The 19068-nt window shown below is 38.6% G+C and overlaps 1 protein-coding gene across 11 annotated transcripts in view; it reads left to right on the forward strand.

Moving 5' to 3' along the window:
• Window positions 1–19068, forward strand: part of Atp9b (ATPase phospholipid transporting 9B (putative)) — a 204468-nt gene that overhangs the window by 87955 nt on the left and 97445 nt on the right. For 9 of the 11 annotated variants that reach the window (XM_075968164.1, XM_075968159.1, XM_075968162.1 and 6 more), the window contains exons 10-11: window positions 3228–3303; window positions 9876–9952. The exons of the other annotated variants lie outside the window; for them this stretch is intronic. In XM_075968164.1, the coding sequence (XP_075824279.1) occupies window positions 3228–3303; window positions 9876–9952 (153 nt within the window). The remainder of the gene's footprint in view (window positions 1–3227; window positions 3304–9875; window positions 9953–19068) is intronic. 11 annotated transcript variants of the gene reach the window in all.

Genomic DNA, 19068 nt, shown 5'->3' on the forward strand with positions numbered 1-19068 from the left:
TCGAGATGACTTGTGTTTTCTAAAATTTGATTCTTTTGTTCTGTTAGACCATTAAATAAAGTAAACCTAATTTTCCTTAGATAATCATTATCTGTTTATCTTGAAGAGTGATTTCAGTTTTGAATTGGAGAAAGAAAAGCAGTGTATTCTTGGCATTGTCTATAGAAGACAGTGTTGGGAAATAGGAAGCAGGTTACTTTAATGTTTAATGTGTGTTTTAAAGACGAGTGATGATGTGGGAGTTCCCATGAAGAACCCCAGTAAACATTTTATTGCCTTTATTATATCAAAGTAAATTGATTAAAGTATAACCATGCTTATAACTCTGTCATTCTTAAATTTTGACTCTATGTTTCCCCCCTGCATACCTGAGCATTTATATTGTGCTGATATAACCCTCGGCTTTTCCACATAAAGAGGTGTTAGCTGGCCTACAGTTATTAGCCTGTGGTAGAGCAATTGTTTACATGTGTTAGATTCCTGCATTTATGAGTCGTGTCACCTGAGTAGACATGAATTAAGCTTTGTTCTGTGTTTTTGGGAGAGTTCTTTTTAAGCATCAATGCCCCCTCCACACACATGAAGATAACATAGTTTTAAGGCATGTCTATGTTTTAAACACTTACTGATATGACAGCTTTCACAGTCCCAAACCCGAAACCCAGGGCCCGACTAGGGTTAGGGTGCTCTCTTCTCTGGGTACTGGAGAGGGATGCAGGAGTCACACAGTTCTAAAACACAAGCTTGAGCAGTTGCAGGAAGGCAGTAGATTTCATAATTACTGATTTACTGTCAAGTGCATACCAGGCACCTATAGGACAAAGCAAAACCTTTTACTTTGTAAATGTTGGCATTATTGGTAATATTTTTGAAGTAGAAATAAGATTCTCTGCCTTATCTTTAATCAGATAATTTTGTACCAAATATATTAATTTCCTAGCAAGATAGTTGAAAAAGGTACCATTTGAAGATGGCCTGATCAATTAATGGAAAAGGTACACCCATAGGTCAAAACTCTGTTTTCTCCCTTATTTCTTTATTTTGGATGTGTCTTGATAGCATATTACAAGTTATAATAAAGATCCTGTGAAAGTTGCTGTTTTAGGGAGAAATTCTAACAGTCGACACAATGTGAGCTGTTTCTGCCCTGTGCAGACATTGGGGCCATTTACTGCAGCATGTCACTGTCAGATTCACATCTTTGGGCTCCTATGATCTTCCAGCAAGTCTCCCACAATCACAGTATGGACAGAAGCTGTTCATTAGGGTAATGTTGTACTGAGGCTGCTTGTTTGTTTCCTGGCTGCTCGGCAGCTCAGATCCAAAATAATCACATGGAAACTATATTATTTAAATCACTGCTTGGCCCATTAGCTCTAGCTTCTTATATTTTAATTCATCCCATTTCTATTAATCTGTATATCGCCATGACCCTGTGGCTCACTGAGAAAGGTTCTGTCATCTATCTCCAGCCGGGCTACATGGCTTCTCTTCTAGCTATGCCTTCTTCCTCCCAGCATTCAGTTTAGTTTTTCTCGCCTAGCTAAGTTCTGCCTGGCTATAGGTCCAAAGCATTTTCTTTAATCATTAATGATATTTACAGCATACAGAGGGGAATCCCACATCACCTTTCTTTTTCTGTTTAAATAAAAAGGAATGTTTTAACTTTAACATAGTAAAATTACTTAAAACAGTTATCAAGCAAGAATTGCAGTTACAGTATTTATATCTATTTTATCTTTTATCATAACTAAGGAAAACTATAATTATCAATTCTTTAACTCCATCAAAAACTCCAGAAGGATATAATATTACCTAAGTAAACAATAAGTTCATTATAAGCAACTTTCAAAACTCTAGAATTGACAGAAACATCTCACTACCTGGACATTCACCCAAAGTTCTTCTGTACCAGTGGGGCATCCATCTTCAGCCTAAAGACCCATGGTATCCAGCAGACTTTTTCATGAAGCAGGATATCTTAAAGACAGTTCACCTATATTGGCAGTTCTTTTGTGTCTAGGATTACTTTTTCAGCTTTTACATGGGTTTAGTCTACCATGTTGGTGAACCAATTTGTTGGAAAGGCTGCTTGTTTGTTTCCCAGCCACCCGACTCAGCCCAAAAATAACCACTCAGAAACTATATTAATTAAACCACTGCTTGGCCCATTAGCTCTAGCTTTTTATTTGCTAACTCTTATATCTTAATTTAACTCATCTCCATTAATCTGTGCATCACTACGAGGTCGTGGCCTACCAGCAAAGTTTCAGTGCATCTGTCTCTGGCAACAGCTCCATGGCTTCTCTCTGACTCTGCCTGCTTTCTCCCAGCATTCAGCCTAGTTTTCCCCGCCTAGCTAAGTTCTGCCCTGCTATAAGTCCAAAGCAGTTTTTTATTTATTAATAGTATTCATAGCATTCAGAGGAGAAACCCACAGCAGGGTGACATTCTCAGCTTTATATTTTATCTCTGAACATCAGCATGAAACATGTACATGTAAAACTAAACTGAATGTCTTACTACATATTGTGACCATCAGCATGAAACTTGTACATGTAAAACTAGACTGTATGTGCTGCTACATATCATAGTATTGCTATTTGGGCACATTTGGTGTTCACACGTATATTAGCAAGAAACAGCTTGTATTTAAGTTCTGATTAATGAAAAATATCTCACATTGTATTTGAAAAGGGAGCTTCAAGAGGCGACCTCTTCTTCCTGTGTGTGTTATTACTAATAGTCACAGAAGCATTTTTTGCTGTTCGTGAGCATATTTATCTTTTAAAGAATAGCCCTTGTCTTTGACAGATATTAGGAGAGGAAATTCTACCATACTTACAAAATTGTTTATTCATGGTTATGTCTGTGCTAATATTAATTTTTAAACTTTCCAGGAAAAGTGAATCTCAGATTAGGAAGCGTTGCTTGTACCATGCGTTTAAAAAAATATTTTATTCTATTCTCTACAAATAATCAGCATACCATAAGTGCACCTATGAAAATTTTAAATTATTTATTATAAATGTAAGCACTGAAGTGTTTATGCATAGATCAATCAAACTGTAATTCAGGTTTTTATATTCCCCTTGAAACTTATATTTGTAGTTAGTTGGGTATAGAAGATGGGTATGCTTCTTTTCTCACACTGCAGATACCTAAAATGTGAATAGAACATTGCTAATTTTCCAGTTTTGTTTTGTTTTGTTTTTCTCCCTGAACAGGAAGACAGTGACCCTCCCATTCATGAAAGTCTCAGTATAGAAAACACATTGTGGGCAAGCACCATTGTTGCATCAGGTAAGGGGGAAGTTTGCATCGATCTCACAGACAGGATGTTAGTGTTGTCCAGGCATTCTAAAACAGCTTTCCTAAACTTCCCTGTGGGATTTAAGGACTGGAAGCTGAGGAACCAGGAGATAGAGTTGGGAGTCTCTGGAGAGGCCTGGGTTACAATTCCCTCATGGCAGAACAAGGCCAGAAGCATGAGTGTGGTCTATCCATTGTTGTAGAGCAAGGGCCATTTCTCTATGTTGGGCATGTGTTACTTGATGCTCACCAGTGTGCTTTGATGAGGGCTGGGAGACTATTAATAACTTTTGATGGTTCTTACTTTTTGTCCAGTTGACAAAACCTAGAAGAGACTGATTGGGTAATGTAGGAGAGTGAAGGGTTAGATGAAGCCATTCAGGTCAGAAGAGATAGGACTAGACAGGGCTTTGGAAGCAGGGAAGGTCTGAATGTTGTTTGGGAGAAATTGGAAGACTGTGAACTACTGGTGGTTAAAGAGGAGGTTACTTAAGTTGACAGTTTTGCAAATAAATTTCTGTGGATATGTTGGAAATGCAAAGTTTTACCACCTTGTCAGAAGTAGGTTGACATCAATGATGATGATATTAGGAGGGAATCTCAGAAGTAGTTAATTGACCTTAAGGAAGGTACCAGGGATGAAGCTCGGTGTCAGGGAGCACAAGGAAAAGGATACTAGAGAAGATAGGAGCCTAGGGACACTAAAGGGCACTTAGCAGTTTTGAATAAGATGTCAGTTCTTCTTCCATAGTGCTGGAATGATGTGGTAATGGAACCTGTCAATAGACAGCTTTAGTGGGTAGGAAAGGCATGAGGAAAACGGTCCAGTTAATTTTATCTACACCAAATACCACAAAAAGTACCATGTCTTATGAAAGTATGTGAGCCAAGAGTCTTACAAACATGGTCTAAGAAAGACTTCTCTGAAGAAGAGGTGTTTAAGATTGATTATCAGGTGTGAGCAGGTGTGGTGGACGACAGGACAACTGTGGGAGTATTTCTGTCAAAAGACAGGTGGGAGAAGCCTGTGCTTGAAAGGACACAGTGCCCTGAAGAAGGCTGAGGTCCCTGAGCCTGGCCCCAGGTATGTGTGTGTAGGGGGAGAGAGGGCTATCAGACAGGAAGGCAGTTCTGTGATCCTTTCTTTAAATGGGTCCTGTTTACACCACAGCCCTAGAGAACTACAGATATTCACATTTGGGGCTAAAATATGAAAATTTTATTATACTATTTCATATTTTACAAACAAACATGGAGGCAAATTTTGAGAATCTTGAAAGTTTACTTTTATGAATTGTTTGATGCTTTGATACCCACATATATTTGTAAAATTGTAGATAGAGAAGCAGAGTTATCTCAGAGTGGAAATGCCAGGTCCTCAGCTCTGAAGACCACAGAGCTTTGGAAGCCCTCATCCCCTCTCCGACTTTTGCAACCCCTGCAGTCTGATGAGCCCTGTCCCTGTTCAGTGAGGTGATGCCAGTATTGGTTGTGCTCCTTAGAGTGAAGGATACAACAGAATGCCCCTGTGTGTCAGGCCAGAGCTGTCCAGCATTCACACCAGACTAGAGTACATGTGTTGTCACTGAGCTCAGCATCTGTTTATAAGAGAGCATCTGCATTATGGGACATCTAAGCACCTTTGCCCAGAATTTAAATTTTTCTGTCAATAATCATACTTTTTATGGTGTTAAATTGATAGTCATTAAGGGATTAAATATTTCACATTTTGTTCTTTATTTCTGTTTTAAATATGTATTAGACTGGTGACACCAAATCCTAGTATAACATTGATTTGTGGCCTTTCTTCTCAGAGACAGAAGCAACTTGAGCTTAAGGCTCTGAGACATCCTGTAGGATTTCCTGGACATAGTTTTTCTGTTTGACTTTCATTTTCAGAATGACCTTGGTGTGCAGTAGCTGCTTCTTGAATACTTTTGCAACAGACATTAACATAGGCATCATCATATCTGTTACCTCTCAGCCCTTTCATATTTATTGTCCCTTGTAGTACTGGGTTTGATGGGGTTGACTTTAGAACATCTTAGAGGGTGTTCTAGAGCATCGGTCTCAACCTTCCTACTGCTGTTATACTTTAAAGCAGTTCCTCCTATCTTTAAAAACAGGGCCTTAGGAATGTTGCAAATCTAAGACTACCGGAAATAATCTGAGCATTATCTCTCTGTAAGTGATCACAAGTTTAGAATTCTTTTGACTGAATTTAGGATGGCACCTTTTCAAAATTAGGTTATACTTATATCACTCCCCCTTCCCACTCTAAAGCCATGCATATATTCCCCTTTCCCTTTCAGATTCATGTTCTTTCTTTAACTGTTGTTGCACATATACACATGTGTTTGTGTGTGTGTATTTCTAAGAATTAATACAATTTGTAATTATATCTATTCTTAGTCTGACCATTTGGTGTTGGATACCTAATTGGTGTGCTCTTTCCCGAGGCTGACTTATTTCTTCCACCCTCAGCATTCCTTAATTTCCTGTGGTTCTTTGTCTAGGGTTTAGGCCTTGTGAACCTTCCCAGTACCATGTCTGTTGTTGTGTTATCCTTGTTCATGTTGGTGAGACTTCATGGAACTTTTTTTACGCTGTGCTGTCTTTTCTGTATCTCATGGCCTGGCACATAGTAGTCAAGCATTGTGCCACTGCACTGTACCCCTAACCCCAGTGTAACTCAGAATGGAGTTATTTCTGGCCTTTTTCTCTGTCATAGAGTTTTAAAAGTTTGGGATTAGCAACTCAAGTTACACAAAGCAGTAAGGTGCCAGGTGACCAAAGAGAGACCACTCCATGCTGCTCTGTGCATCAGTGTCCCTATTGACTCAGAGAACATTATTCCTTTAGATCACTGGCTGTCAACCTTTCTAATGCTGTGACCGTGTAATATAGTTCCTCATGTTGTCGTGACCCCCAACAAAAAACTATTTCATTGCTACTTCATAACTATAATTTTGCTCCAGTTTTGATGTGTAATGCAAATATCTGTTTTCTGATGGTATTTGGTGTTCCCTGTGGAAGGGTTGTTCGACCCTGTCAAAACTCACAGGCTGAGAAGCACTGCTTTGAAACGCAAGTCAGGTCCTTACATGGAGTTGCTCTAAACTTGAAAACAAGCCTTCTGAAGCAATGTATGGTAATGTATGTGCACAGATTGGATTGTCCATGATCTCTGCCTCTATATATGCTACTTATACAATGATGTAGCATACATGCAGATGGGGCTTCCAAAAGTAGTTGAAGTATTATGAAAAATGCAGAAGCTGAGAATAAATATTTTTAAACATTTATAGGCATTTGGTGTAATTTACTAATACCAAAAAAAAAGAGGAAAAAATAAAGATGTATTTTCTTTTGCTTGACTTCTAATTTATTTTCCTGGTAATTCATTTTTATTGTCTAAGTAGCATAGTTATGGCAGCAAATTTTCAGAATAAGGTCTGGCTGTTTTCTGTGTGTAGTTTGATATATTCCTATTCTAGCCATACATAGGTTGCTAAGAATTATTATTTGAGTGGAAAAAGACCACAATCCTGTAGAAAGTCATTCAAATATCAACCAAGAAATATTGTGGTTAATGGTGTTTACAGATTAATAATGCTTAAGTGTAGCATGCTTTCTTTTGGAGCCACTAACCAGCCCCAAATCATGACATGGAGGATTATTATTATGAATACTCAGCCTTATGCTTGTCCCACTAGCTCTTTTAATTTAAATTATCCTGTTTCTCTTCATCTGTTAAATATTTATATGAAGAATATCTTTTCCCCCAAAAATTGATGCTGTTAACATCTTTAATTTTCATATAGAAGTTATTTACTTTAAAATATAACTCAACTATTTATTTGGAATTGCTGTTTTATGACATTTAGATATGATAGCAGAGAGGCCATAGGATAGCCAAAGCATTAATAACCAACCTCCTCAAATGAAAGTATAAGGGATCTGAAATTTGCAGTCATACAGATGGACCACTCAGTGATCTCCAGACTCACTCCAAGAGGCCAGCCCGTGGCCTGGGTTTCTAGTCAGTAGTCATTGTGTCCTGCTTACACCAGCCATGCTTGGGACAGTTAGCATATGAATCTTTACTGTGATTTTCAAGTGACTTCAGTCCATCAAAGATATAGATTGTGACCAGATGAGTATATTTCAGGGCTAAGTACTCATAAGTCTTAAAATATTTTCTTGCTGCAAACAGCTAAATTTTGGTTCACTTCTAGACATTGTATCACATTGCCGTTACGGATTTTGTTACATGGTACCTACCTGATAGGAATTTCTTTGTGAGTGGAGTTTAACATGCAAACATACTTACAAATTTACTAAAGTTTCTCAATTTGGAGCCAGAAAGATAGCTTAATTTTTTACTACAAATATGGATTGAAATTCTTTCACTTACGTGCCCCCCCCCTGGAAATCTGAACACATTCGCAGCTGTTATATTTTGTCTTCTGTTTATCTGCTGCAGTACAGGAGTATGTCATATCTTATCTTCTCTTATCTTCCTTTCCCATTCTTCTTTCTATGGGATGTACAATGGTCTTAGTGTACACCATTCTATAGATGCAAACTCATTGTCCAAGAGAGCTGAGTGTCTTGTATAGCACTGGACTAATTCAAGCAATTCCAAGTAATTAAAAAGCATGAGGCTCAGAACAATAATGCACTTGAGCTAATTACACTGAGTAGTCATTTTTAGCAACCATCAAATGAGAAAATACAATGAGAGCCTTTAGCTAATGTTAACAGATTACACAACTCTAACATCAGGAATTGTGTTATATATGCTGTGTTTCTTGTTAGTCTTGCATTTCTTTGTTTAATTTGAATACTGTAAATTACACCAGCCTAGAATCTACATTGTTCAGAATCTGCCTTGGTTTTTAGGACAGGGGTGTAAAGCTTGATGGATCATTCTGAAGGCTTCTTTGACACTTGTTTGTTCTGCTGCTGTTAAGTTGCATTGTTTTGCAGTTGTGATTATTCAACAATAATGGCAAGTTTACATTTTGAAGAAGTAAAATTGGCAAATAGGAAGAAAATCTTTATCAGTTTATATTTAAAATTTAATTTTATTCTTTTAATATTGAAACAATTCTTTGGTATGAACTTTTATATGTGAAAGTTTCTGATAGTATTACTTCATATAGAACTAATATCCTATACACTAAATCCTATAAGTAAATCTTGTGTAGACTGTAAGTGGATCATGATACAGAGACAACCCTTGTGCTTCTGGGTGAGCTCCATGCCCCTTGTCGGCCAGTCGCTCCTTTCTAGAGCTTGGCTTCTCTGTGATACACAGCCAGGGCTACAAGCTCTGTAGCTTCTGTGCTGTGTACTGCTGCTGTGGACCATATGGCTCTGCCCTTCCTGGCTTGCTGAAGCAGAAGCTCAAGTTATATCATGTGCCATGTGTTGCTGTTAGTGCTCAGATAGAGCCAAAATGATGGAGCCATATAGTAACTTGTATTTACTTCATGGGTCCTAACTTATAGTTTGCTAAGTTTCATATGTTAATGCTGCACCTAGGGTTTATATGTGTTGGGAGTGTTGTTCTTTTGAGGTAGGTTCTTGCTGTGTATTCCAGACTGGTCTTGAGCTTACTAGCTTTTTTCCTCTGCCTCTGAAGCAAAACAATTTTTATATAATTGTTAAGAGTTAATTTTGTTTGGATGTTAATTTCAATAATATATGCATATGTATAAATGTCTTTCTACTTTTTCAATACCAAGAGTTTTAAATTTGAAAGACAATTAGGACATAAATGGTACAGATGTGATGTGGAGATCCATGGTTTTAGGCTTTGCAGTCTATGTATGTATGCTCTCAGCATTTTAGCATAGACTACCATTTTCTTAAGTTTAAAAAATATTACATCTTCTTTCCCTATTAACTTAGAAAACTAAACTTTTATAGATATCCATTAAAGAAATGAGTAGCTTCTAAGTCTGAAATCATATATTTTAAAATTATATTTCTGGTGGGTTTTTGTTTGTTTGCCTAGTTGATATTGTGTTTCTAAGCACATGCTCGCCCAGGGCTCCACTGAAAAACATCCTGGTCCTCTGATGTCGTCTGATGATGAACATCTGAAACAGCAGCAGACACTTCCTGGTCTGACACACACAGGAAAGTACTTAAGCAGAGGAGCTGGGTCTCCTAGCGCATCGTGGTTTTGAGGTCCAACACTGTGCTTTTCTGTTAATAATATAGCCTTTTGATGCCATTTTAACTTAAACTTCTTACTGTTTCTGTAGGCAGTAAGGAAAAGCCATGTCACTTCCATTGTCAGGGAACATGACCATTAATACATTTTTAGTGTTATATACAGGCAAATTTGTATTGTTTAACAAATCATTTCCCATCTACTTCCTTTTTAAAAGCTAAGGTTAAGTTTCTTGAACTAACCAAATCAAATAGACTGTTGGATAAATGTGTATAAGCTCAAATGGTATCGTATATTTTCTATTATGACAGTTCATTTGAAAGTGTCATCTCTGCTTTCAAGTGTTGCTATAAGGACCACTTTCCTGTTTTTGCAGGTACTGTAATAGGTGTTGTCATTTATACTGGAAAAGAAACTCGAAGTGTAATGAACACATCCAATCCAAAAAATAAGGTAGGCTAGACTAAGGAGTGCCTGCTTTCATCAACTTGCTTTTCCTTTCAGTAAGAAAGTCTATGTAGTCCCGAACAGCTCATTTATGTAGCTTAATATTTAATATGAAAATTAGACTCAGTTGCTGGTGGTGGTAATGAGTCCCTATGTTTGTGCACATTCTCATCAAATGTCCTCTGCCTCATCCTAGTTTGACGTGCCTTATATTGGATAGTTAATTCTTGGTTTCTCATTTCAAGTTTATTTTGTAGTTTGTGTTCTTTATCTTGATGGTTTATTTTTAAAATACTCTGTTAATCTTTAATATTATTGCTCTTGATAATATTAGTTGTTATATCCGGGTTGTTTGTTTCATTTCAGAAGCATGTTGAAAGCCTAAAGACTCCTGGTCACCCTCCTAAAATTATCACTTATGCAATCAATATATAAGTTACATCACGACTAAAATCAGTGTGAATTCTAATATTTACTGTTTGGCTGATTCATTGTTCACAATGAACTCAGTGTGTTCGATAGTACAGTTGAATGAGAAACTCCTTCTTACTGTTCAGTTTATGTTTATTTGAAATATATATAACATATGTATTTAAATAAAACTAACAATTTTCACTTATCCTTGCCTTATTCTGTAGGTTTGTAATAGTGAAAGTTGTTTTTTGCTAGAAATTTTTCTATTCAGCAGTAGAAATGAAATATACCCTTAAAAATATGTGTACATGTCTGGTATGATATAATCCACTTCTTCAGTTCAGAACTATTTTTAAAAAAATGGAAACAAACCAAATGTAGTGCCTTATGTCATTAAGTCCACTACTTAGGAAGTTGAGGCAGGTGGAAGATCCTAAGTTTAAAGCCATCCTGAGCTGCATAGTGGGTTTTATAATAAAGACCCTGTCTCAAAACCAAATCAACACAAACAAAACAGGAAAACATCATCAGCCCCAGTGGATGGCCAATCTCCACTACAGCAGATTTACCCCTGTGCATGCTGATGTCAGTGGGGCCTGCCAGAGACTCTCCCCCAGCACTACTGATCAGTTATGAGTCTCCAAGTGTTTGTGTTTGACTCTAAAGATGATAGATAGATTGAAGCAAGGAAAGGAGGAAAGAGACAGTAGTAACCCGATAGGTACATGAATGATGAAAGTTTGTATATATGATAGAATTTGCCAAGTGTTCAGTGTTAGTTTCACCAGATTAAAATTCAATGATATTGTGTGTATGCATATGTATGTGTATGTATATACTACTGTTCCCTTTAGGTTTATTAGCAATTCTATTCTGGCTATCAAATATACCTTAGTCACTACTTCACCAATAGAACTAAAGTTGTGTTAAGTTTATTTAGTATTTCAATTCAGTAAGCTAGTTATAGAATGATGCTCATGTTTATACATGTTTTCAAACCTGTTCTGTTTCCTCACAAGAACAGGTAGAGTACTACAATGTATATGCAACTTCAAGAGCTTTTTTGTGTTTTTACTTTTGAGTGTATGGGGATGTTGAGAAGAAATTTAATTTTAAACAGTAAGTTTAACATCTTAAAAGCTACCTTTTAATCAAAGTTTTAAATTCCATGTTATTCTTCAGCTGAACTTACATCCTATTGTTTTTTATTGTCTACAATTATCAACTTTATTCTTTACATATTTCATGGGCTCTTTGTGGTTCAGATAAGTTATGATCATGGTTAAGGATTCTGTCACTTGAGGTTTGTCAACTGAGGAAGAATCTAGGTTTTGCCATGGACCAGGTTCGAAACTTTTAGTAAATGGCTTAATTCTGCATCTTAATTGTAGTAATAAGGGCAGCGGGGCTGTGTCCCCAACACCCCAGCTGCCTGGCTAGCTTATGCCCGAAATAACAACACACAAACTGTATTCATTTAAACACTGCTTGGCCCTTTAGCTCTTGCCCTTACAGGCTAATTCTCACATCCCGATCAACCCATCTCTAATAATCTGTGAGCACCGGTCTTACAGGGAAGATTCTAGCCTAAGTCCATCCTGGGTCGGAGCTGGGGCATGGCGTCTCTCTGAGGCATCTGCTCTGGAGAGGAGAGCTGTGGAGTCTGAGCTCACTTCCTCTTCCTCCCGGCATTCTGTTCTGTTTACTCCACCTACCTATGTCCTAACCAATAAAATGGGCCAAGGCAGTTCCTTTATTAGCCAATGACCTTCCTCCATCACTTAATTTTCACATTTATAACATAGAGATGGTGCCCACATGTGGTTGTGAGTTATCCCCTGCACGTATTATTGTTAATAAAGAAATTGATTTCTAACAAGTGCTCAGTAGATACTGCATTGCTATTATTGTTGTTGTTGTTATTAGGGTCTTGCTGTGTAGCTTTGGCTGGCCTGGAACTTGCTATGTAGACCAGACTGGCCTTAAACCCATGGGGAGCAGCTGCTCATCTAGAGTGCTGGGTTAAAGGTGTGCATCACCATACTCAGCCATGTTCCATTTCCTAATGCTGTTCTGTGACATGAAATATTTTCAGTCTCAGACCTCATTTCCAATTTAAAAATACTTGCTGATTCATATGTAGACATCATATGTGGAACTAAAGAGAGGGCCCAGTTCAATTCTCAGCTCCTACAATCACTGTAACTCCAGTCCCAGGGCATCTGATAACCCGCTCTGGCCTCTTTGGGTACAGTAGTTTACCTCGAACTGAAGTTAAAGATGGTTATCAGCTACCATGTGGATGCTGGGAAACAAACCCGAGTCCTCTGAAAGAACATCAAGTGTTTTCAACCAGTGATGTGAGCCTTTTCTGCAGCACCTTTGAAATCTTGTTTCCTTGGTGTTAGGATATTACTAGAGAGTTCCAGGGTCCCATCAGAACCTTTGCAGGCTGTTATAAAGGTGCTCTTCAGCCAGTCCCACCCTGGGTCTTCTTCGGTACTCAGGTCTCTCCCCTTTTAGCCGCACTCATGGCAGTGATGGTTGAGGTCTGCAGAACACTTAGTACACTGTGGATAGTTTTTAGGGGAGGGGGAGGGAAATGGGAGGCAGTGGCGGGGAGGAGGCAGAAATCCTTAATAAATAAATAAATTTTAAAAAAAAATAAAAAAAGGTGTGCACTAAAAAAAAAGAATCTCTTTTTAAAATCATTTATCTTAAAACTTTTAAATTTTCTAAAATCTAATCCTAAAATCATTTTATAAATGATTTTATGTTTTTCCCCAAAATTTGTCCCTTCTGTGCACCTACTTCTACCTCTGCTATTTCACTGACATCTGCACCTTCATGTCTGAGTTTGCATATCCACACAGTGGGTCCCTAAAGAAGGTCACATGCCAGTGGGGATCACTGCTGGGGACCCTGAGTGCTCAGGAGGGCTTTCTTTCTGCAACTGAGTCTACGTACAATGAGGCTTCTCTAGGGAGTATTTCTCAGGCTTCATATTCAAATACCTATTTGTAAATTGGGAGTTAAGCCAAGAGAGGAATAAATTAGATGTGTTTCTATATGCAGTAAAGTCTTTCCAAGTGCTCAGTACTAGTTTTATAAGAGTAAAATTCCAGAAAGGACTTGAGCCAGGCTACAGTGTACAAAACAGCTAGGATTTCTTCAGGGAAATTACTGGGTTTGATGTATGTTAAATGAAAAAGAACATGTGACATTTGATTGTAATTACAGAACAGAAGACAGAAACGAATGTTTGCTGTGTGCATGAGATTTTCTGAAAGCTTTATTGTTGCTACAAATATTCCCCATCCCACTGGTCCCCCTGGACTGGGTTTTCTCCACCCACCTGTTCCTGAAGCTACTTATAAAATAACCACTTTGAGGCTTAATATTTATTATATACTCTTCGGCCTATTTGCTTAGGCTTCTTATTAACTCTTACATCTTAAATTAACTTATTTCTATTATTTTTTATTTTACCACAAGACTTGTGGTTTGTTAGCACACATCTTTCTTCTTGGGCTGCCATCTTCCTGCATTCAGTTTAATTTTTTTCTGCCCCACCATAAGTGAAAGCAGCATATTTATTAACCAATGGTAATAAAACATATTTATAGCATACAGAGGGACATCCCACATCGCTGTATTCCAGTGTTTTGTAGCTTTTATATTTCATTGATTAGTGCAAGCTAAACTAAACATTGCAGAGGAAAATCAGGTTGTTTTCCTATTTTGCTGGGTTTCATCCAGCAAACAAATGTATCTTGAACTCTCATTTCTGACAGTGATTCTAAGCATAGGACCTTGATTAAAAGAGTGATTAGCCAAGATTCAGCTGTGGAGCTCATTGCTAGCAGAATAGTTGTTACTTGAAATATGCATAATTCTGAATAAGTGAGTAAGTGCTTACCAGCCAAGATGAGCTAACCCATGCCAGATGATTTACTCTACAAACCATGGTGACCTCTGTAGTAGGCCCACACATATTTTGTGTCTAACTCCATCTAGCTCGCTCATCATGGTGCCTCAGGGATAAAGACTGGCATCTCATTTACCGTCTCTTAATGACTTTTACCAATGAATGACATAGGACTAATTTCTTTGGCCAAAGCAATTCAGTGATCTTATGTTAGTTCAAGGTATCAGGAAAGTACAGTCCTGTCCTGTGATCCAGTGGGAGAGGATATCTATTGACTAGTCTTAGTACACTTAGAGTTGTTTGTGGATGATATTTTCTTGGAGTCCTGCGACTGGTGAAAAGAAAAAAAACTGGAGTCCCAAAGAATGTTTGTTTCAAAAGTTTAACAGAAGAAGGAAATAATGAAGGAAAAAGAAAATTGAGTGAAGAGAACATTTTATTCAGTGGGACTTAGCAATAAGCATTGGTGAAGATTGCAGGATTCACTGATATAAAAAAAAAAGGAGGGGGGAGTGGTTAGTAGACTTAAAAGTCTGAAAAATATTGGTCCACTTTAGTACATTCAGTAGTTGCAGTAGATATTCCAGATTCAGGTAGGGTTCTCAGGTTTAGGGAAGTTTAAGGGGGACTGCGGGATGTGGTTGTCATGCTGCGGGACTGGGCTCAGGGTTAAGAGAAGGGAGGCTAACATGTTTTATGATCAAGATGCCAAACCAGGGAGAAGTCATGTTAATAAAAGACTTTGAGGAAGAGGAAGGAGGAAGAAGAAAGGGAGAGAAGGAGAGAGGAAGGAATAGAGGGAGTAAGGAAGGGAGAAGAAATTAAGGGAGGAAAAGGTTACAGTATAAGAGGACGATTTTATTGATTTGATTTTTTTTCTGGTAAGAAGACTTAGCATCACAGGTCCTGGCACTGCTCTCACAGAAGGGTATAAAGGGCATTGATCAAGAAGGAGAATACTCATCTCCCGAAAGATCAAGCCTCGTGCAGTCATCCAAGGTTCCCTGGATGTGGAGGGTTCATATGAGGTTGAGCACATAGAAGAAAAGCACATAGTGTTTCCTGACCACTCTCTTCCTGCTTGGGTAACATCCTGCTTTCATTATGGTGTGCATATGAGAAAACTGTGCTAACTTGTGGGACTTTTCGGGACTCCTGAGGTTAAGGTGCTAAGGAAAACCAATCTTGACCTGATGGTAGTGAGTCCTAATAGCTGGTGCAGTAGCCGAGTTGGCAGGATACTTGGACAGGGCTCAGCACACTTCCCCATAGGAGCAGGGATTGAAGCCTAGCCACTTAGCTTTGACTCTAGTGAGCAGTTTGAACAATATAGCTCTTAGAATTACATGACAGTACTATAGTAGAGATAAACAAAGGCCTTTTATAGTCTCATATATAAGAACCTCAGCTCAGGACACCAACAGATGGATACCGGTTTATCCAGGTCTCCAGATTGATAGGAGAAGCTATCAGAAGAGGACTGCCGCCCTAGAGGAAGACCAGCAGGTGATAGGCGCAGCTAACTATGCCAATAGCGGCCAGAATCCTCGTGTACTGGAGATTATAAGTCCTCTAAAAGAGGAAAGAGCACTGCAAATGGTCATCCACAGGCATAGCTGCCAAAGGAAGTTGTAAGCGGACACTGCTCTTCCGTTTTCTGGCCACCCAGACCAAATAATCACACAGAAACTATATTAATTACAACACTGTTCAGCCTATTAGCTCAGGCTTTTTATTAACTAACTCATATCTTAAATTAAGGTGTATCTATTAATTTGTGTATCATCACGAGGCTGTGGCTCACTGGTAAGGTTCTGGCATCTCTCTTTTTCGGCAACTTCATGGCATTTCTCCGACTCTGCCTATTCTCTCTATATATCCCTTCCAGCCTGACTGTATTCTGCCCTGTCGTAGGCCAAAGCAACTTTATTCATTAACCAATAAAAGCAACACATATACAGATGGACAACCCACAGCAGAAAGTAAGACTGCACTTGGTAACGAGGCAGAATACAGCCAGGGAAAGGAACTGTGGAGTGGAGGTATCATGGTGTCCTGGATACTAACCTGTGAATGTTTTGAGAAGCCATCTTGCCTCTTCATCTCATAAAATAAATGTGTTTTCAAGCAATTGTTGCTGACAAACAAGGACATAGGACTACCATTCCAAGAATTTTCATATCTTCAGTTTTGTTATCCAAGGAAGCCTTCAAACCTGGCTCCCTTTTATGACTTAGAGTCAGCTTAACAGTTCTGCTGCTTGTTGACTCACAGATGAGGTCTCCCACATTTGTTACCTCTCTGTGCTTTCACCCCTGTTCATCCTTGGCACTTCACTGATACCTGCACCATTATTTGACTTTGTTTTTTGCCATGAGTGTGGCTACCTAGCAGGTTTCTGTCCGTGAATTAGACTTTGTGAGTAACATTATCGTCTAGCTTAGTTGATTTTCAGTGGCTGTGATAAAACACCGTGACAAAATCAACTTCAGGTAGAAAGGATTTGTTTTGGCTCCCAGTTAGGAGTGTATAGTTCATCATGACCAAGAAGTGCTGGTGTTGAGAAGTGCTGGTGTTGGGAGCTTGAGGGTGATTATGTTACTTCCACAGTCAAAATGCAGAAAGAGCTGCTTCTTAGATGCCTTTCTTTGCTCACACAGTTCAGGGTCCCCACCATTAAGTGGTAACACCATAGTGTGCAAGTGTTCTGTACTCAAGTCAAGCAGGATAATCCTCACAGGCATGCTCAAAGGCCCATCTCTTCTAGATTCTGTGAAATTGGCAGTGAACTCATAATCATTGTCACAAACGACAGTTTGTAATGTGCTCTGTGGGTCTAGCAGAAATTTAATGCATGCCTGTGGCTCTAGCTGAGACATAATGCATACCCTCCAGTGCACACCCGCTGTACCCACAAAGGTCATCACTTGTGACCTTCCTAAGAACTATCTTGTACTCAGACCTCCCACTATCAATCCCCAAAGTCATATTAGCCTGCCAGGCTCTCTGTTCTTGGTGATGCTATTCTAGTAGATCTCTTCTGTGCCAAGAAGGGTACCATCTCCCACCAGCCCTCTTTCTCCTTGGATTCAAGTCAGAGTGTCAACTTTCCCAGTTAGGCTGGTGTATCTGTACAACCTAGCAGGTAGACATTGAATTTTCACCCAGTTTCCTTGATAATTTCATAAATCTATTTTTAAACTTGCTATTTGCCTCAGTTAATAACTCCAATATCTTTGGCCAATTTCCCTTTTCTCTTTGTTTCGTCACCTTGTTTTTTGTTTATTTTCCTTCTAGTAGTTTAAAAATAAAAAGCCAGCCCTGCAGCCTGGTGTGACATATGCCAATAGGGAAAGTAACCTCATTACTGTGAAGTACAGGCGGGACCTGAGACACCCCAGTTCCTTTTTTTTTCTCTAGGATTATAGATAGCTGGCATTTAAGCCTTTATGCATTTTCTTGATGTTAAAGTATAGATAAAATATGCCTAGCTTCTGACCTGACATCCATCTTCTGTAGCATGGGATGTCTGTCATTGCTTCTGCTTTACTGGGCTGTCAAGTGCAACCCCGCAGTTGGTAGTGCCAGCAACATGGCTGGCTGCTTGCACCAACCCTATCCCCATGTAGTACCTGGAAATACAAACTCTTGGGTGAGACTTCCTAAATCAGAAACAAAGGGCTTCTGCTTCCTGTGGTGCTGGTGCACACTAGAGGTTACCTCTGCTCTGGTGTCTGTTCCAGAAAGGTCCTGTGTCAGTCAGGACATCTGTAAGTAGAGAACTCTGATGTGTTTTTTAGATTCCTTCTTACTCTCAGAACTGGGAAACAGAGCTCTATGCTTATTTCAGGGGTCCCTGGAGTTCAAGAGCACAGCATTATCATCCAGACAGAGATAGAGCTCTCTACTTTTTCTAGGTGGAGGAAAACTTGCCCTAATCATAGGGCTTAGTCCGGAGAGTGACTCTACTTATATTTGGAAGTTATAAAACTTGGAGCAAATAAAAAGTTTTTATTACTAAGCAACTTCACAATGAAATTTGGTGAAAGTTTAAATTACAAGGACTACAACTTGAGTAATGGACTACTTTATAAACCTAGCCTTAGATGTATTTAATAAAATGATACTTGATTACATTTAAGAGGGAAAAATTCTTAGAGAAGGTTAAGGAAAATCAATCGTGACAGGTTGCCATTTTCATGCCGTTCATAATAATAAGTTGCTGAGAGCAAGAGCATCAAGGATGAAATGATAATACAAATTGCTTCAAGCAGTTATTGTAATCCCTCGGGCATATTGATTTGTGTTTCTAATAAAAAGATGCTTTCAGATGTCCCATTGACAGAGAGACAGGTGACATGTGCCATTACGGGAATTGGAGCTGCCTCTCGTTATCTGGATTGTTGCGAAGGCATTTTCAGACAATAGAACAAAATAGAGTCAGCTGCGGTTATGTTCCCAGTTGAAATACCAAGACAGTTTTGGAAAATGGATTTTTTATTTTAAAAAGGACCATTTATTAATATTTTAAGAGTCCTCTTGATCTATAGTAAAACATTACATTAGAATTGCTTGCTTTTGTCTTCCTGCAGTTGTATGCCATCGTAGAACCCCTTTGTTTTTCTAACAGCTACTTTCCTGAGTAGTAAATTCTCCAATTTAATGTGTGCTGCTCTACTTCAGCAAGAGCCGTATGGGGAGAACCTAGTGTTGCGGCCGGTCTCATGGATAGAGACCTGGATGCCTTCTTCACTGTTTACTGATATTAATAAACCATAGT

This window comes from Microtus pennsylvanicus, chromosome 4 (genome assembly GCF_037038515.1).
Source record: "Microtus pennsylvanicus isolate mMicPen1 chromosome 4, mMicPen1.hap1, whole genome shotgun sequence".
Taxonomy (NCBI): Eukaryota; Metazoa; Chordata; class Mammalia; order Rodentia; family Cricetidae; genus Microtus; species Microtus pennsylvanicus.